This window comes from Pteropus vampyrus, unplaced genomic scaffold, assembly GCF_000151845.1.
Source record: "Pteropus vampyrus isolate Shadow unplaced genomic scaffold, Pvam_2.0 Scaffold310, whole genome shotgun sequence".
Classification (NCBI taxonomy): Eukaryota; Metazoa; Chordata; class Mammalia; order Chiroptera; family Pteropodidae; genus Pteropus; species Pteropus vampyrus.
In genome coordinates this window covers 866,786-887,092 of record NW_011889091.1, presented here as the reverse complement: position 1 = coordinate 887,092, position 20,307 = coordinate 866,786, and the positions used below count along the sequence as shown (strand labels likewise).

The window sequence follows — 20,307 nt, the reverse complement described above, 5'->3', positions numbered from 1 at the left end:
TGGGCGCTATGGTTTTTGCAATCAGTTTGTCTTGAATATTGTTTTCTTCATCATAGATTTTAATAAAAGTTTAGATGACGATGATTTAGAAATTATATTCCCTAACATTGGCTGGAATTCTGCGTTCTCACTTAAGTATAGACCCTTCTGCCTTACTTATCACAAGGCTTTTAATGTTGCTCTGTTAAACAATGTGCACAAGTCCAGACTTTATAGGACTTTCTCCTGGAGGAGAAAAAGGACAGTGTGAATTTTTTATAAGGCTGACCTTATTCAATTTAAAGGCCTACCCCTTTATGCTGAGATTTTGTCTCCTTTTTGTTGTGAAAATATTTAGATGACAACCTTTGTGTGTATGTATGTGTGTGTCTTTTATTAGCATGGTAACAAGTTGGTCAGACCTTGTCCTCTCTACATCCTCATTTTAAATTAATATGTTAAATCCTAAAGTTTAGGAACTAATATTTTAAAATACATTTTGAGCTAGAGGTAGGATTGTTATTTTTTTGTGAAGTTTATGGGAAATTTTTATATGAATAGAATGTCTTCTTACTTTGCTAGAATATGAGTTGGATAAACCAGGGTCAAGGTCAACATTTTGCCAGAAAAAAATTTTCTTTAAATTCTCTTATTGCAAGTGAATAGAATTTCTAATATTAACAACAAAGAGTGGCAGGTTTTAGATACAGATATTTTGGGGTCATGTTTTTACCTATGTAATTATATACATGTAATCTCTATTCTGTTGTGTTACATGTAATAAGACATGTAAAATAACACTGTATTCAATTTTAATAAAATAGTTTTCTACTTTACACTTGAAAAGGAATAGCTAAAAACAATATCTTCTTCCTATGTTATTCTGATAATTACTTTTTAAGAACATTTTTTATGTGTAGGTTTTTTAGGGGAGCAGATTTGCAGAACAAAGCCCAGGACTGAGAATAGCTAAACAATATAATTTTTTGGAGTATAATAGGAACTCTTTTCATAACTAGTGTAGCATATTCAGTGCCAGCACAATACTCGGTAAATGCTTATTTAGTGAATCCATTTAAGCAGATGTCAAAATATGATGGTAAAATGATTCAATTGCATGTCGTTTGCCATGCTAGCACTAGAAATATTGTTTGATTCAAAAGGTTGGGTCAAATGGTTATGTCTTTTTTGAAAGAAAAAGGAGCTTAATATTCTTAATTGTTTTATCTAGTGGGAGGTATAAGAAAGCATTAAGTTATATATCAATGCCAGTTTTTAGAGAGATATCTATACACTAGTATTCTGAATAGCACTCAGAAAAGATTTGTAAAGAAAGGTTGTTAACTTAGTTTTAAATAAATCACTTTATTTAATCTGATTTTGAACAATGAATTAGTTTGTCTTTTTTTTAATTATTATTTTGGCAGAACTAAGTTCAGAAAATCTCAGAACCTGCTTTAAGATCATCAATGGGTATATCTTTTTGTCATCAACAGAATTTTTACAGGTATGTTGTTGCAGTTTTTGCATTGTAAAAATTTATATAGTTGTTATTTTGATTGTTTCTCATTTGAAATCAGGAGGTGCCTTTTCAAAACTTAAATGATTGATCTATATTACTTTAAGTGGGAAGGAAGCTTTATAAGCATTGAATTTTACGTGGTTTTCGATATTGCAGATTTACTCATGGGTGTATTTTGACTTTTGATTGAATTTCAGACATATGCAGTAGGTCTGTGCCAGTCCTTTTGTGACCTCCTAAAGGAAATTACTACAGAAGGTCAAGTTCAAGTGCTTAAGGTATTGTCATTTTTTTAAATTATTGCTGTAAGTTTTCCATCTGTATTTTGTGAAATTAGAAATTGGATTTGAATGATTGCGAGACCAATTCTAGACAGAGTATTTTCTTTTAGCAATGTTCAGTTGGTCTAATACCTCTAGATCAGAAGTCTCAAATTTGAATGTTCATACAGATCACCTGAGGATGTTGTTAAAATGTAGCTTCCACATTTCTAAGAAGGTCCCCTTATCCTGAGAAATCGTTTTGTGTAGCAAGGCTTTAAAACTTTTATAAGTTATCTAAAGGCTGGTTACATTTGATACTTCTTACTCCTCAAGTTTGTTAGCCTGCTTTTGGAATAAAATTTTCTTATTATAATTTGGTACTTTTAATTTTGGTTGGCTGTCGAAGTCAGAATACCAAGTTTGTATGTAATGTGTATAATTAAGAACGAAGTCAGAATACCAAGTTTGTATGTAGTGTGTATAATTAAGAACGAACATCAAATCATTATTTCGTACACCTGAAACGATAATGTTATATGTCAGTTATACCTTGATTGAAAAACGAAAGAAAAACCAACCAAATAAGCTGAGTTTATTTTTATGCATTTTATCTTTATAAATTAAAGATATATTATCTTTATTTATTGTATATAATTGTGTGTAAAACTAACAGGCTCTGAGTTGTACGTTGTCTTTATTATATCTATATATTAAAAATATAAATAGTATCAATTAAATATCTATATTTACATTAAATATAAGTATGTATTAAAATTTATATTTACTTGTACATTTTTGTGTATATACATATATATATACAAACATATATACGCTTTATGTATGGACTTTGGGAGCGTGTAGCTGTTAAAAGTATTCCTTTTTTGTTTCTAATTTCTTAGCTATGTTCTAAGTGAAATATGAGAGCTGCCTAAGTGAAGTGTTACTATCATAACAAAATAACATTTATTGTGTGAGAAACATGGCATTGCATTGCTTTAGATCCTAAAAACTAATTGCTTTCCTTCCAGTGAAATGAAAAGATTTTGCCCAAAAAGGTTCATTGTAAGAAATGTTTAACTTCAATAATGTAGCAGCAATCCTTAGTATATTTAGGGGAATAAGTTGATAAAAGTTTATTCAGATGGTAAAGTTTGTTTTCTTATTAACCAATACAGTGGATAGCTACTATACATCTTATAAGACTAATTATCAGTTTGAACTTATTCAAACATTATAATATTTTATGTGCTGTTCTTCAGACATTTATTGTACACACATGTGCACATATAAAGCTCCAGATATTTATGTTAAAATACTTGTTAATTTAACTTTCAAATTGGTTGCATTTGGTATCAGTGCTGGTTATTCAGTCATTTACCATATAGGTCAGGGAGTCAGCAAAGTTTTTCTATAAAGGACCATGTAGTAAATGTTTTAGGTTTTGTGAGCCATACAGTAGTTGTCGCAACTATTTATATCTGTTGTAGATTGAAAGCAGTCATAGACATATGTAAATGAATGAGTGTTGCTGTATTCCAGTAATGCTTTATTTACAAAATTCTGCAGTTGGCTGGATTTGGCCTGTGGTAGTTTTGCCAACCCCTGGTACTGGTATTCAGTGCTTTCTTTTATTAGGCATAGGTGACAGGAAAACCACAGTTTTTGCTCTAAAGTAATTCATTCTGTTGAGGTGGGGGAGGCAAGTAAAGAACCAGTCTGTATTTAGTGTTACATAAATAGTGGTATCAACCTAAGTTCTCTGCCACCAATTCAGTGCCACCAGGAGTCCCTAGGGCACGGTGAAGGGAGAGACTTTGCTCATGGAAAGCAGTCCAAGTGTTACAGCTCAAGACAGGAAAAGGCAGCATGTGCGCTTTGAAGTGGTAATAAAGAGAATCTGTGTCTGTGGTTTGTTGGCCTCCTGCCAAATGTCTGTCTGTCCTCACTCATACTAATTTCAAAGTATTCTAGCTCCAAAACTTACAAGTAACATTGTAATTTTTGTTAAATATTGTAACATTTGTAACATTATAATTGTTTTTGTGAATCTTTATTGCATTTATGCCTTTACCAAATTGATGCAGTGGCAATATATAATTATACTGAGGAACTTCTATATGTCTAATGCAATCTTAGCTTCATCTTTTGGTTGATGATAATTTCTTCTCTGGAAGTAGTGGAGATAAAAGGGATTGACACTTTGGACTTAATTATAACTATTTGAGGAAAAACTGATTTGCAACCTGGGAAAAATTTGAGAGAAAATTGTCATGTCATTATAATGTGTTTATAGATTTTTCTGTGTATGTTGTTTTATCTTTCTCCTCTACTAGACTGTAAGCTTTTCTCTGATCCAAAGTTTAATAAATTGTGTTCTCTTTTTTTCTGAATACATACAACGTAAGTGATTTGGAAGCCAGGGAATGCATAATTCTTGTGTTATGGATTGTACAATGATTATCACTATATCCAGTAGAAATGCCTGCTGAAACATACTAACAGTGCATTTGGAATGTTACTCTCTTCTTGACCTATGCTTGGTTTGCACACCCAGCTCTGCTACTTATACAGTTCTTAAGTATATTCTGGGCTTAAATTCTCTCATTTATTATATAACAGGTTGTACTATGTGAGTTTTAATAATATATAACTTTGAATTATTTGAATCCTCTGTTAAATTATAATCTGTATATTCTAAGTGATTAAGGAAAGAGGATGTTTTTTATGTTTAAACAACTCGCAGAAAAAAATTGAGTTTAAAGTGTTTTATTTTCTTTTGCTTTTCTTAGTAAAATTATTAGTACAATAATTGTTGAAAGACAGCTTGTTTTGAGTCATATATATGGGCATTATGAAATTCATTCGAAAAATGAGCTGAATTTTAGGATATATCCTAAGGAGAATATTTACTTCTTAATATTTAAAAAAAATTATATTCCTGCAAGATAGAGGCAGTATATATATAACATAGCAGGTAACACTGTGGACCGAAGCAAAGTTTCCATGGTTAGAATATTGGATTTGCTACTTCACAGCTCTGTTGAGGTGAGCAAGTTAATTTCTATTCCTTAATTTCCATCTGTAAAATGGAAATGAAAACTTTACTACCTAGGTCGAGGTGAGGATTACATGAGTTTATATGTATGTAATGCCTCATATGTAATCAGCTAATATAAGTGTTGGCTATTTTAATTTAATTCTATAATATAATTATATTCTTACCTAATTATATAATCTTCCTTTGGGGTAAAGCAAGCTACTATACTTGCAGATCAAATAATTTATTTGGTTGCTAAGATCTTTGGCTGTAAGGAAAACAAAACAAACCAAATTACCTATTCCTTTGACCATTTCTTCTAAATAAATGTTTATTTAAAATAAAGAGTACATTAAATTTTTAAAACTAGGAAATTTCCACAATGATAGAGGTTTACTCTTTATCAAGAACTATATATCTCAGCTGGCTTTTTAAAATTTATTTGTACTTAATTATTTCTTGTTTTTCAGAATAACACAATCTTTAAAAATTTTTATTATGAAAAATTCCAAATTTACATAATGTACATTACTCTTATAATTTTGCTAGGAAAAAAAAACTTGATTTGCTTCTTTTTCTTTTGAAGTGAAACAGAGTAATGTCATTATTTGTTCCTCAGTCGTACCTAATATTTTTTGATTAAATGACTCAGCACAAATCAGTTATCCAAATATATATTAAAATACTTGTAACATTTAACATGTTACAGATTAAATCAATTTCTATGTAAATATGCTAATAGGCCATCATTAATAGGATATAAATACTTGAAATAAAATTTGGCAATATAATAACGTGTTTAAGACTGTATTTTTATGTAAATATTGTATAGTCAAACCTGTATATTTGATTTGAAATCTGAAAACTGCATTTTATTTATTAAATACATGTTAAATATTAGGAATATAATTATGAATAAATTTGTGTTTTTTATATAAAGAAATATTTTAGGACAACGTAAACGGTGCTTTTATGCTTGTACTTGAAAGCTGAGGGAACTCTAAAAATTTTTGGCATTTTCTTATTCTCAGAGTTCCAGTAAAACTATAATAATAGTCTAAATATTAGCTCATTATTTTCATTTTTAATACCTCTCAGATACTGTTTCTTAATATAGTATGCTATATAACATTTTTAATATACTTTTGACTAAATGTCACTGTTATACTAATTTCTGACAGTATATGGAAATAACTTCTTTGTGCTTTGAAGCAGAAAATTACAATGTTATGAAAATTGGAGAGACAAGTATGCCTGCTTTAGGAACAAATGGTTAAGAGCAAAAATAGGCTTTATTGTATTCTGTGACTCAGAACAAGTTATCTAGATGAATATAATTATATTCTAAAAATACTCATATTTAAATTGTTAAAATTTTTTAATTTGAAATTTGTTTATATGTATACTTTCAACTTTGAGTTAGAAATATTCTTTTTTTATCATGATCTTATCAAGCAATAATGAGCCGGGTTGCTTTCATTCTCTGTGATAAGGTTCATTGAAGATGGTACAAATATTTTTGAAGTGTAATTTATTCTGTAATAATAACAGCTAATACTAGCATTTACTATATGCTGCACATTTCTAAGCATGTAACATAGAGTTCATGTAATCCTCACATAAAGCTATGACGATAGTATTATCCTTTTCCCAGTTTTTACAGATGAGAAATCAAATCTCAAAGCCATAAATACCTTGTTCAGGGTCACACAGCTAGTAAGTATTGGAGCTGTGATATAAATGTAGGTATTCTGACTTCAGAATCCATGCTCTTAATCACTTAGTAATGCAGTGTAAGCCTAAATCAGTAAAACTGTCTCAGGTGCATGGCACAAACTAAAAGCCTGCATTTTTGACAGAGATGTTAAAAACAGAGTCTGCTCCAGGAATATTCAGAAAAGAGTTGGATTAAAACTAAAGTGCAGAAGTTCAATTTGTAATAGCAAAATGCTGATAAAATATACTAACATGTGGTTGGATGATTATTCAGCCACACAGAGGAGTACTATGTAACTTTAAAAAGGGATGAAAACAATTTCTACATAGTTTTAGCATCATTTTAAGACTATAAGCAAGAACAGTGTCTAGAGTTTCTTATATTTAAAGAGTACAACATAAGATAGCAATGGAAAAATAAATCAAAATAATAAAAGTGGTTATGTAGAGGGAAGAGGGAGAGAGGATGGAAGCTGGTTATTTCAGGATTTATATCAGTTTTGTACTTTTGCTTTTGGAGCAATGCACATGTTCTATATGATTTAAAGTAAAGTAAAAGCAGTTCCTGAAAGTAAAAAAAAAAACAAGCTGAAACATTTAAATCTAGTTATTATTATATTGGTTGCATAAAATCATAATATTTCAAGTAATTTTGATACACAGTATTTTACATGTATATCTCTGGTGGGATATAACAGAACAAAAATAAACACAAGAAAATTATAAATTGCATTCAGTAGTGTTATCATTATTAGTAATATTGGTTTCGTTATTTTGAAACCCATATATGTGGGCATTCGAATGTGTAGTAATTAGAAGCAAATGAGGTTCTACGAATCTGACATCTTACAGTATAAGAGAAGAAAGATGGAAATATAAAATCAAAGAAGTTATATAAAATATAATCTTAAATTGGATTTGGTGAATTTATTGCATATGCTTTTTAAGAAGAGAAATTTCCTAAGCTGTCTAGCAAAGACCGAGAAACAGTGTCAATCTAGTGGCAGCAAGCACCCCAGATCTAGACTGTGCTCTGTAAATATTGTGTCCTGCTGGGTGACTCCAGAGCTCAGGCAAGGGATACACAAAATAATCTGGGGAGTTCTCATTTGCTACAAGGAAGAGAAGGTGGGATTCTGTCAAAAGGATGAAGGAATTAACTTCCACTGCCTAATGATGGGATAGTTTGAGCATCAAAACAAAACCAAATTAAATGAATTAAAACACGTAAAACATACTAAAACCCATGAGAACATAATGATCCCCCTCCCCCCGAAGAATAAGTCATGATTTAAATTCTGTTAACCTCTGTAAATCACCTTTTAACTACCTATTATTACTTTAGTTGTCTTTAGTGTTACTTCCTTCTTGGAGCTGTTTGGCAATGTGAGTATACATACATTTCACTTAAAATATACAGTATTGTTTATTACTGCTGAATCATAGATGCATTTTTCAAATTTTTATTTAGAAGTGAAAACTATGCTGCTGAGCAAAATGTTTGGTAAGATTTGAGTCATTATGGAAGAAACTTCTTCACTGTGGAAATAGTCGTAATTTGAATTCTTTGGCTTTTAAGTCACAGCTGCAATATCTTCCTTGGAAAATGGGCTGTATAGAGTTATGTGTGTAAAAACGTGGAATCATTCCATATGGATTTCCAACAGACATCTCAAGTTCAACATGTCTACAACCAAACCTCATTGTTATTAACGGCACCATAATTTGTACCCATTGCCCAACTAAGAGTAATCCCAGACTTCTTCACCACCTATTCAATTTGTTTTCTATTTCTTATCAGCCCTGCTTCCTAAAATTTCTCTTGAGTTTGTTCCACAACCCCTGCTTCCAAGTCTGATAGTGACATTTTCCTAACATAATTTTTCAGAAACAATTTTATCTCCCATAGCTATGATTCCTAACCTTTTTGAATACAAAGACTTCATTTTAGCTCTGAAATATTCTGGATCGTATTAAGAAAAATGCATAAGGATGGCTGGTTTCTATTGAATGATGCCTTTAAATGAACTTATATTTTAAAAGTCATAATGACCTAAATATGTGATTATTTCTTTTCTGCACAAACTTTTATAATCTTTGAAGTTAGTAATTTTCTTTGGTGTAATTTTTTATATGCAGTAAATTCCCTGCCAGTTGTCTGTGCTCAATATGTTCAGACATATTGACCCATTAGGTATTTTATTACTTTAATTTTCTCAAAGAAGTCTCTTCCAAAGCCTTGTTGATTCCCCCTCCTTGCTCTTTTCCCCAAGCTTGTAGCTTCTTTTTCTTGTTGCTAGCGTCCTGAAATTTTATAGTTGTGTGCCTTGATGTAGTTTTATTTTAATTAATTGTACTGGGCACTACTGGTCACTACTGGTCTAAAAGACATTTTAAAGAAAATACACTGTCTTCTAGGATGGGGGAAGGTCAGTTGCCTAGATATGCAGATTTGGGATTATTTGGCAGTCTGTTTCTTAAATAGACTTTCAACCAGTCTTATTTTTAGGTTTTCCTTTACCTCTTTTCCAGAGGTGTATGGTTCTGCTAACGTCTGTGTTTTCTGGTGGTGGGAGGTAAGGAGAAGATACATGATCTGAAATTGAGTTGGTCCTCAGCTTTCTCCATTGCAACCTTAGATTTCAGCTTTCTCTGATCTGATAAGTCAGTTACCCTCTGAATTTGTTTTTTGTAGTTCTCTATATTCATCTCTTATTTCCTTTGTCCTTTTCAAATTATGTCCTCTTTCCTATAAAATCCTTTTACTCTAATTTTAGCAGAGTTTTCAGGAGGGAGTGAAGTTAAATTAGTGTCTGATACTCAGTGGATGGCCATCCTTTCCTTTCATAGATAAAATAGAGACTGTATGGTAATATCGGCTTCTGAGGCCCTCTTAGTCTATTAGCTTATTTACATCCCTACCTTTATCCAAATACTTTTCCCATCTCTATTCCAAATTCAGTTTTTTAAAACAAAATAAACCTTATTGAAGTCAGATTTAATTATGTTCTACATCTCATCTCCTATTGATTTTAATCGGGAACTATATCTTTTATTTTGTATCTCTTAATGGAAACAGTGTTTGGCACACAGTGTTTATATTTGTAACCGGACATTCTCTTTACTTCTTGCTCAAAATGTTCATTCCTGGGAACTATTTTTTAAGAATGTTTTGAAATGCATGGAGGTATATTTGATTGTCATCGTGTTTGGAGCATGCTATTGATACATAATAAGCAGAGACTGGAGATGCCAAAAGCCCCTCAATGCATGGAATAGTCCTGCATTATAAACACTTGCCCCATTTAGAATGCCAATAGTCAATCTTGAGAAACATCGCTCGAAATTTTAAGGGAAACCTGGCTCTGCCTGGAGACTGGTAGTTGCCTAGAATTCTTGTCAAATGATTTCTGTTTCCAGTGGGGCTGGAAGCATGGAAGATCCTTCTTGGCCCTCATTGTTGCTTTCTGACCATTGCCTTCCTCACTCTAAAAATAAATAAATAAATAAATTAAAAAAAATAAACAGATAGAAAACCACACCCCACTTTTAATTTTATACTTTCTATCTTTGTTATAGAACAGGGGTCCCCAGTCCCCGGGTCATGAACCAGTAGAGGTCTATGGCCTGTTAGGAACCCGGCTGCACAGCAGGAGGTGAGCAGCGGGCAAGTGAGCAAAGCTCTGTCTATATTTGCTGCTGCTCCCCAGTGCTAGCATCACCGCCTCAGCTACACCTCAAAACATCAGGCATTAAATTCTCATAGGAGCACTGGTCCCTGGTGCCAAAAAGGTTGGGGACTGCTATAGAAGGAATCCATCTTAATCATATAAAAATAATTTATTTCATTTTCACCTGTAACAGTCAGTACTCATGGTTAATAATCTATGTGATTATACTAAAAAGGAAATGAGATTATTTCACATTTAATAAATATGCAGTATATATGCAACGTACCCTTTTCCATCCACTTTATTAATAAGTTTAAATGTAGATTTATTTTGTGTAAAATTAGTTGCTGTTACTAACTTTCCTTTTCACTATTAAAAACCAATACTTCTGAAATATCTTTTGCTGTCTCTATTAGTGCAATATTTTGTGTTGTTTAAAATGCAAACATAAGAATTACATTAACAACATGATACCTTTGTTATCAGAATATGATTAATTATAGTTCTGTGTAAGGTGTATAGCTATGTCTAAACGTTATATACTTTGTATCAAATTGAAGTTTTTAATGGATTATCTTATAAAAGTGTGTCTAGGCCAAGAATCTGGAATAATACCTCATGTACTCATTTGTATCTCAGATTTGGTGTGTGTTATTTAATACATTGTTTTCTTACCTTTGTTATGCATGAAGCAATGACTTACATTATTAAGTATTGCCAATGTGTTGTTCTGGTTTTTAGGTTGTGGAAAATGCCCTTAAAGTAAACCCAGTATTAGGCGCACAAATGTTTCAACCAATTCTACCCTGTGTTTTCAGAGGTATTATAGAAGGGGAGGTAAGATTTTTCTTAAGTTTCTAAGGACAGCATTGGACTATAGGGTTCTAGTTTTAATTTTTTTTACTTCTTCATTGGAAAATTATATGTTCTTCATTGTTAGATATGAAAGGAAAGCTTTAAAGAGTATTTGATTATTTCAAATTAAGTTAATTTCAGGTAGTCACACAGCTTTGTATTTTTAGTGGTCTTCATAGGAAAGTATATATTTCCTTTGCTATATCATCTCTTTCATTCATATGCATATATATTCATTCACAAAGATTTGAAGCAGAGGAATGGGAAAAAAAAATAGTGCTGATTTTGTTACATACTGAATATGTGAAAACACCAGTTTTGTTCTAGTAGACCCATGTAACTATGTATGTTAGGAGCATTTAAAATAATATAAATATATAAATATGCTATTGGTAAATATTTTTTCTCTGGTCTATATTATAGAAGCAATGTGAAAGAGAATATTGCTATTTCATATCCCTGTTGATTGTTACTCTTTCAGTGATTGTTTATAATTGTTTATACTTGTACCTTAACATAGTTTTCCATGTGCTGTATTTTAATTGTATAGAGGTATCCTGTAGTGATGTCAACATATCTTGGAGTTATGGGTCGAGTCCTGCTGCAAAACACTAGTTTCTTTTCTTCACTTCTTACTGAGATGGCACATAAATTTAATCAGGAGGTAAGAATCTGTTTACTTAAATTGAAGGAGGTCTTTATCCAGATAAAGATTGGTAATAATTTGGTGAAATAATGATATTATAAAAGTCTTACAGTATTTAAACTTTTATATTTTAAATCTTTAATAACTTACGTTGTACCTATAATTTGGGAGAAGATAGAAAAAAGAATATGAATGGCAGTTGAAACTTATATTCTTTTCTCTCTCAAAATATTCAGTTTTATTCTGCTTAGCCATAAGCATACATAAAATGAAACTGGGATTTTTACATATTATTATATATTGTTTGTGTTTCATCTCTTTAACTTTTTCTTAATGCTATGCAATGAGTTTCCATTATCACGATTGTAGGAAATGACTTTTTTCCCCAAAGGCTTATTATAAAAACACTGTAACTAAAACCAGTCACCAGAATAAGTATGGAATAGGTTCTTTAGTGAGTTGGTTACTTGGGACTATATACATTATATTAAAATAATGGTTTTTATGTTTTAAGTCATTGGTCTGTTAAGATTTATTAAATATGGAAGGAGGAACGTACCTCACTGATATCTCTAGAATGGAGGCATTTTGTTAAATCTTTTAGTTTGTGTGCTGAAATAAATATAACTATTTCGGCCTCAAGGAAATCCAGAGTAACAAAGTACAAATTTTAGAATGCATGTAGTTTTTCTAGAATTAAACTAATCTAATGAGAGATCCTAGCCTTTGTTTTGATGGATAGGAGAAATCTTTTTTTAGCTTTATTAAATTTAACTGTGATGGGATAATGTTAAACAGTTAAGAGTTTATTCAGTTGAGTTTGGTAAAATTTGTTGAATGATTTTAATAACAATACATTTAACAATAACATACATTTCATGTGTTACTTTAAATCCTCACAACAACCCAATGAAATTATTTTTATTTCTGTCTCACACATGAGAAATCTGTAGCTTAGAGAGCTTTAGTGACTTGCTCAAGTTTGCACAGTTAGTGAATGATGGAGTTGGTATACAGACCACGTTTAGCCGCCTCCTATTTATTCTAGAACAGGCACTTCTCCACTACACTGGAAACACTCGCTTTGATGTGCTTATAGTACTCTTTTAAAGGAGGGAGTACTTAAACAGGCAATTTTAATTATATTATTAATATTATATATTATATTACTATTGTAAGTACTATGATAGAGATATGTCTAACATGCTGTAGGAAGAGAAAGAAAAGCTGTCAACTATATCAAAAGTTTTTCCAATTTTTTTTAGTGTGATAAAATACACATAACAAAATTTACCCTCTTAACCATTTTCAGTGTACAAAACAATGGTATTAAATGTATTCATAATGTTATACAATCATCACCACCATTCATCTTCATAATTCACTCTTGTAAAACTTGAACCTCTCTATCCATTAAATAATAACTCCCATTCTCCCCTTCCCCCAGCCCCTGGTAACTGCCATTCTGCTTTCTGTCTGATTTTGACTAGTCTAAGTACCTGAGATAAGTGGAATCATAAAGTATTTATTTTTTTGTGACTACTTATATCACTTAGCATAATGTATTGAAGTTGCAGCCATGTTAAGAACACTATGTCAGAGTTTCCTTCTTTTTTTAAGGCTGAATACTATTCCTTATGTATATCTATTTTTGCTATCTTATCGACTTTACTTCAAAGCAACCAAGTTGAGTTTTCTAATATATACATATGATTTTATCATTTCCTTGTTTCATATCTCTTCAGTGTCTTTCTTTTAGATTTAGGAATAAGTCCAAACTCTCTAATGTAGTTTTGCCTGCAAAGGCCTACCATAATCTGGTTCTTTATCCTTTCGCTTTACCTCTTAGCCTCCGTTTAGCACTCCATGATCCAGCCATTCACTGCTCAGAACATTTTTCGATTTCGTGGAAAGACCTTTCTCCCTCCTGTTTCAGAGTCCTTGCATACAGGCTTTTCCTTTTACCTAGAACACTCCTTCTCAAGCTCTCACTTTGCTTTAGTTGATTCCTAATCTTTTTTGATTCTACCTTAAACAACTCTGGGTAATTTTGCCCCAATTCTCTAAACTTCAGTTAGATCTTTTTCAGATGTTTGTATAACTGGAAACTATACATTTATCAGGGATGTTTGTTCCATCCTAGCTCTGGCCCTGCTTATATATTCCCAGGGTCAACAGAATATGACCAATGGGTCAGACCCAGCCCGCTACTTGTTTTGTAAAGTCTATGAGTTAAGAACAGTTTTTAAAATTTTTTAATGTTTGAAAAAATAAATAATAGTAACATTTTATGACATGTGAAAGTTATATGAAATTTTATATTGAAACACATCCGTGCCCATTGTTTACATATTGTTTATGACAGATTTTGGGAGTTGAATAGTTGCAACTAAGACCAGATAACACACAAAGCCTTAAATATTTACTCTCTGGCCCTTTATAGGAAAAGGTTGCTGACCCCTCATATTCTAATTGTTTGTTTAATTAAAGTCCCCACAAATTCACTGTTATGTGCTGTTAAATATTTTTATAATAAAGGAAATAATTGTAAAATTAGACTATAGAGATATCTATCTTTACTGATTGCCTCTTCATTTCAACCAGATATATTACCGTAGCTTCAGCTGTATAATTACATTTTAAAGATAACTCAATATTTGCTTTTATAATGGTTATAATCTGTTTTTTAAATCTTGCTTACTAGTATTAATTGCAGTAAATCTGTAGAGCATTTGTACCATTTATTTCCAATTAAATATGAATTGAAGACACCATGATATAAATCAGAAATTACCAAACTGTCTTTGTTCATGGTGCCCTTAATGTGTTAGTAATATTTTCAAAGTGTTCGTAGGCCAAAAGAAACATAGTTCCTTTTATTAAGCAGTTAGGTCCAAACAACTTCATATGTATTTATGTCCTAATAACTTAATAGCTATTGAAATAAACACACAAAATCTAAAAGTTAAGAGTAATATTTTTATTTCATTTTTAAATAAAATAACCACAATTATCGACTAAGGGAATACATATATCTATTGGGTACTACCCCAAATTCTCAAACCTTGGAATCAGATTAGACACCTCTACTGTCATTTTCTATTCTATTTGATTTTGTTGTAGTACTTTGCAAAGATAAGAAGTCATTGAAAGGAATATAATGTTAAAACTGAGAATGTCTTGAGCTAGGAGTTCTTGGCAGTATCAGACAGATTTCTTTGTTTCTCTCAATTTTAAATATTCCGTGAGTTCACTGTGGCCTCTTAGGATGCAGCACAGTTTGTAGAACTCAAGTATAAATGATTGTTTTGAACTAATAAGTGTTTTCTTGACTTTATTATTTTAAAAAACTTGTGGAAGCGTTTTTTGGAAAAAATGTAGAAGCACAAAAGTAGAAAAGTGTGAGAACTTAAGGTTGATTTTATGTTACCAAATCAATGAGGTAGATATTTTTATATTAGGTGCATTTTATAAAAGGTTCTAGAAATGGGCAAGTGTTTATAAGCAGACCTTGAGATCCACTTTCAATCTACATGATCAGTATACTGGGTCATGTCTTGCTTTATAGATTTTAACTATCAGTAAGGGTTCTCCAGAAAAATAGAACCAATTGTGCAAGTGTGTATGTCAAAACAGAAAGAATGAAAGTGAAACTGTGTGTGTGGATAATGAAAGAGAATATGTGTGTGTACACAGGTGCATGCAAGCACAGGGGAGTTTAAGGAATTGACTCACATGATTGTAGGGACTGGCAAGTTCTAATTTTGCATGGCAGGCTGAAAACTCAGGCAGGATTTCTGTGTTTATATTAGTTCCAGGTGTACAACATAGTGATTCACCACGTATATATCTTATAAAGTGATCACAATAAGTCTAATAAACATCTGTCACTATACAGTTATTATAATGTTAATGGCTCTATTTTCTGTGCTGTACATTATATTCCTGTGACTTATTTTATAACTGGAAGTTTGTACTTTTTAATCAGTCCCCTTTCCTTTCCTGCCCAAGTCTCCACCCTTTTCCTCTCTGACAACTAGCAGTTCTCTGTATCAGTGCATTTTTTTTTTGTTTTATTTTGTTTGTTTTGTTTTTTAGATTCCACATATAAGTGACATTGTATGGTATTTGTCCAACTTTTCACTTAAAATAATACTCTAGGTTCATCTGTATTATTGCAAATGGCAAGATTTCATTCTTTTTTATGGCTGAGTAATATTCCATTGTTTGTATGTACCACATCTTCTTTATCTAATCATCTACTGATGGATAGACTTGAGGCAAGATTTCTTCTTTTCTGTGAAATAGTTTTTACTCTTAAGACTTTGAATTGATTAAATGAAGTCCAACCCACATTATCTAGGGTAATCTCCTTTACTTACAGTCAGCTCATTGTAAATGGTAATCACATCCACAAAAGACTTGTATAGCAAAATCTAGACTAGTATTTGATCAAACAACTGAACACCTCAGTGTCGTGTCCAGTTGTTCGACCTAGTTGAGTCGAACAAGTTTGCTTTGTTTTCAGAATTAATTGGCTCTCAAGATTAATTAGAGTCGATTTCTGGTTTGCTCAAATTATTTTTTTCCAGCTCAAAGCTTGCTCCAAATTCTTGTATTCCAATTCTGTGGTTTGCTGGAATTGATCTTTAACCACCTTATGAGATTTTAGCCTTTAGCAGTACTTATCCATAAGTACATAGCATTTCAACTATTATGAGATGCCTCTTGGTCTTTTTTTTTCAGATGGACCAGCTTTTGGGAAATATGATTGAAATGTGGGTTGATCGCATGGACAATATTACCCAGCCTGAAAGAAGAAAACTTTCAGCTTTGGCTTTGCTTTCTCTTCTGCCATCTGATAATAGGTGAGGAAATGTTTCCTTAAAATTTGTTTCTTTAAAGCATCAAAATATTAGCACTGTTTGGCAATTTGGTATTGCTATGTGTTGTTGGCAGTGTCGTTTAATGTGTATGTACTCTAATTTTGTTATGGTAGATAATGATGTAGCAAGTATTAGTCTAGATCTAAAAATATGTGAATGGGAGTGGTGGGCACTGCAGTTTAATGGTCATATTCATTTTACCAATTTATTTCATTTTTCTCTGCATTTCTATATTTTAAATAATCAGATTTTATTAGATTTACTTTAGGTCCTCTTTTTATGTAGATACATTAAATATGTAATATTTCAATGTCAGTAGCACTTCATATATTATCCTCCTGGTAATTAAGTATGTTACATAATTTTTTATCTATTTTGCATTATGTATAAAGAAGCTTGCAACTTGTCTTTTTTCTCCATATATAGATGAAGTCATTATATTATACTTGGCAGACATTGTTAAAATTCTCATTTCCATAAAGCAAATATGAAATGCTTTGATTTAGAAATTCAGGGAAGAAGATCTGTTTTTGTTTTTATCCCTGTCTTTTATCTGCCTTTCTTGGGAGTAATTTTAATTTTAAAGGCATAAAAGTAGGACTTAAGATGACACTGTGTAAGAAGAATAATGATAATATATTAGATCTTTATATCTTAGGGACTTTTTAGAGCATATGCATTCTAGTGATAAATTAGTAAAATAAATCTTAGCTTTAGAAGCCCTTTAAAAATTTTTGTCTTATTCAAGTCTGGTAATTTGGATTATGAACATAGGTAATTATTTTGTCCTCAGACCATAATAGTAGTTAATATTACTGAGCACTTATTACATGTTTTATATTTTACTAAGTGCTTTTGCATTTATATCTCGTTTAATTTGTAACTCAGTCCCAAGGCGTAGGCATGATTGTTCTCTTTTTGTAGAGAAAAGAAATAGCTTAAAAATGTTAAGTAGCTTGCCTAGAGTATGGCATGTGGCATGTCATAGGGCAAATTTGAAAATGAGCAGCTCGAAGCCAGGGCTTGCTCTTTTAACTGCCAGGTGATGTTGCTTCTCAGGTGAACTTACATAAAACCAACATATTTACTCACTGTGAAATTGAGTAGCATCTTATTTATTTTTCAAAACCAAATTCAAGCTACCTTTATTTTAATTTATTGCTGTTTCCCTTTCTCTTGGTGGAAAACCAGTGGCTTGAGAATTTTTTAGGCCGTTAAAATGGAAATGTTAAAGAATCTTGTCTTCCGCAATAGTCAACACTGTTAACATTTCTTGAATAAATCAGTGGGAAAAAATATTAAAGTTAACAAAGCATGTTAGAGTTCTATCTCTATAGAGTACTGAGATTGTTGAGGGTAAACTAGAAATGGTACAGGTTAAGAAGTATAGAAAGTGATCTAATTATCTAAACATATTTGTTTACATTTTTATGAGAATACTATTTGCTTCAATATTTAATTTTATGTCTCAAACATTAAAATTTCATATTTAAAGGTTGTGAAGAAATAGCTTTATGATAGGAAGGTCATATCTAATTTTTGTTTGTAAGACGAAGTATTGGAAAATTTATTGGACAGTAATGATTTCAAGTCATTCTAAGGGTACCAAGAAAGTTTTAAATAATGCGGTAACAAAATTTTATTAAACTCTAAGATGTTCCTAATGGATTACTGACTAAAGAAACATTGGTAGATACAGAAAATATAATGATCTGAAAAACAAAAAAAAAGAAAACTTAATTGTTCTAGAAGTATGCCACATAGTCATTACCCATGACATATATTCACATGCTCTAGGAGGAGGTAATGTTGACATTTAAGTCAGCAGTTTTATCATTTCCTGTTGTAATCTCTCTTCTGCTAACAACTATGTAGTTGTTGGAGCTTGGGAATTTTCCCCTCTTCCACATTTTCAGTGATATTTCCTGGTTAATCTCCCATGTAATAGTAATTTGCTATTCCTGTGTTTCTTCTAAGCTTTGCAGTATAACATTTCCCTTGCCTGAAATAAGCAGGTCTGGAGGATAATGGTGGTAATGACTTTTTTAATCAGGCTAAATTGGGAAATGTTACTTTCTTCTTTTATTGTAATGGATTTTCAAATGCAGTAATACACTGTTCTAAAGCAGGATTTCTCAACCACAGTACTAGTGATATTTGGGGCCAGATGATTATTTGTTATAGGGCTGTCCTGTGCATTATAGGATATTTAACAGCATCCCCAGCCTCTACCTATTAGACATGCCAATAGAACCTTCCACCTCCGGTTTACAATCACTCCTGTAAAGAATGACCATTGAGGAAACTGTTAAACTCTCTTTTACTCTAATCTACTACTTCTGGTCTAGAAATTTGGTAAAAACTATAGACTTTAGAACCACATTCAAATCCCAGTGCCACTAGTCACTTGCAAATGACCATGGCCAACTAACTTAACTTTCTCGTACCTAAATTTTCTTGTTTTTTAAAAAGGGGATACTAATATTTTTCTGATGAGAGTATTGTAGTGAATTTACATATGTAGTCAAACTGTCTGGATAGATGAAGTTAGCTGTTTTTATTTCATCCCTTTCTTTTTCTCTCTCCCTCTCTCCATCCATCCACTCACCCATCTACCCACCCACCCACCCACCTACCCACTATAGTACAAAGTTCTAAAAGCTTTAGTCTCTGTGTATGCATGCATTCATTTTAAATCGGTACATTTTCAAGTATATGGAGTATACTTGTTCATTAATTCATTAAAAGCAATGTGTGTTAACTATATATCTTCTAAAGAATGTTACCTTCTGCTCGATGGTCTTTTTTAGTATTGTGCACTATTACCAACTTAATGATACATGAATTTGCTTGTGTCTCCTCTATACATTTCTCCATGTCCTTGCCAATACTCGTATTATTTCTTTTTTATTATAGCCATGCTAGTGTGTGTGAAGTAGTATTGTATTGTGTAGAAACATCTTTTAACTGGTTCTCCTATACCATTTTTCACCTTTGGGAAGCTTACTTGACACAAAGGCTGATTGATTACTTGATTGATTACTGTTTGCTGATTTGGGAACCCCTGAATATCATCAGTAAATATATACTTTAGTGTTTTAAGAATTTTACTACCCAAGTTCTGTTACTTTTTAACTGTGATTCTGGGCAAGTTATACATCTGTTTCTTCAACTTTAAAATGAGTTTAATATCTCTTTTGTAGGATTATTGTGAAAGTAATTTGAACTAAGACTTCAGTGGATGTTAGTTTCTTTTATATAATGTTAGTTGCTTTTATATAATTCATGTTAAGAACTCAATAGGTATTACTTGCTTTTATTGCTGCTACAATAGCTGCTACAGTTGGTATTGCTAGATCACATTTCATACTGTATAAAAAATACATTTTATGTTTTAAGTGTGAAAAAATTGATGTATTCTGCCAAAGGAAGCTTATTTTTAAATTAATACCTGGCACCGTTTTTCATTATCAGACCGATTCTTCCATATGTCAATATCATTTTCATAGAGACACTGAAATATTCTGTACATACACTGACAAATAGAGTTACTTTCCTGGGATTCAGCAGTTATGAAGGTAGTAAGTAATCTATTGTTCTGTGGGAATTGAATTTCTGGTATGGTATCAGCCTCTTATTCTAGCTGAATTTGTCAGTTAAGTCAATTTGTGCATAGACACAGACAGTTGTTTTTCTCTAGTGACTGTTTTGTTTAAAATTTCCATTTAAGAG

General features: G+C 31.6%; 1 protein-coding gene across 6 annotated transcripts in view; it reads left to right on the top strand.

The window, feature by feature from the left end:
- IPO11 (importin 11) overlaps positions 1-20,307 on the top strand; it is a 169,435-nt gene that overhangs the window by 95,873 nt on the left and 53,255 nt on the right. For all 6 annotated transcript variants that reach the window (XM_011377348.2, XM_011377351.2, XM_011377349.2 and 3 more), the window contains exons 23-27: positions 1,407-1,486; positions 1,699-1,779; positions 10,930-11,025; positions 11,594-11,707; positions 16,436-16,557. In XM_011377348.2, the coding sequence (XP_011375650.1) occupies positions 1,407-1,486; positions 1,699-1,779; positions 10,930-11,025; positions 11,594-11,707; positions 16,436-16,557 (493 nt within the window). The remainder of the gene's footprint in view (positions 1-1,406; positions 1,487-1,698; positions 1,780-10,929; positions 11,026-11,593; positions 11,708-16,435; positions 16,558-20,307) is intronic.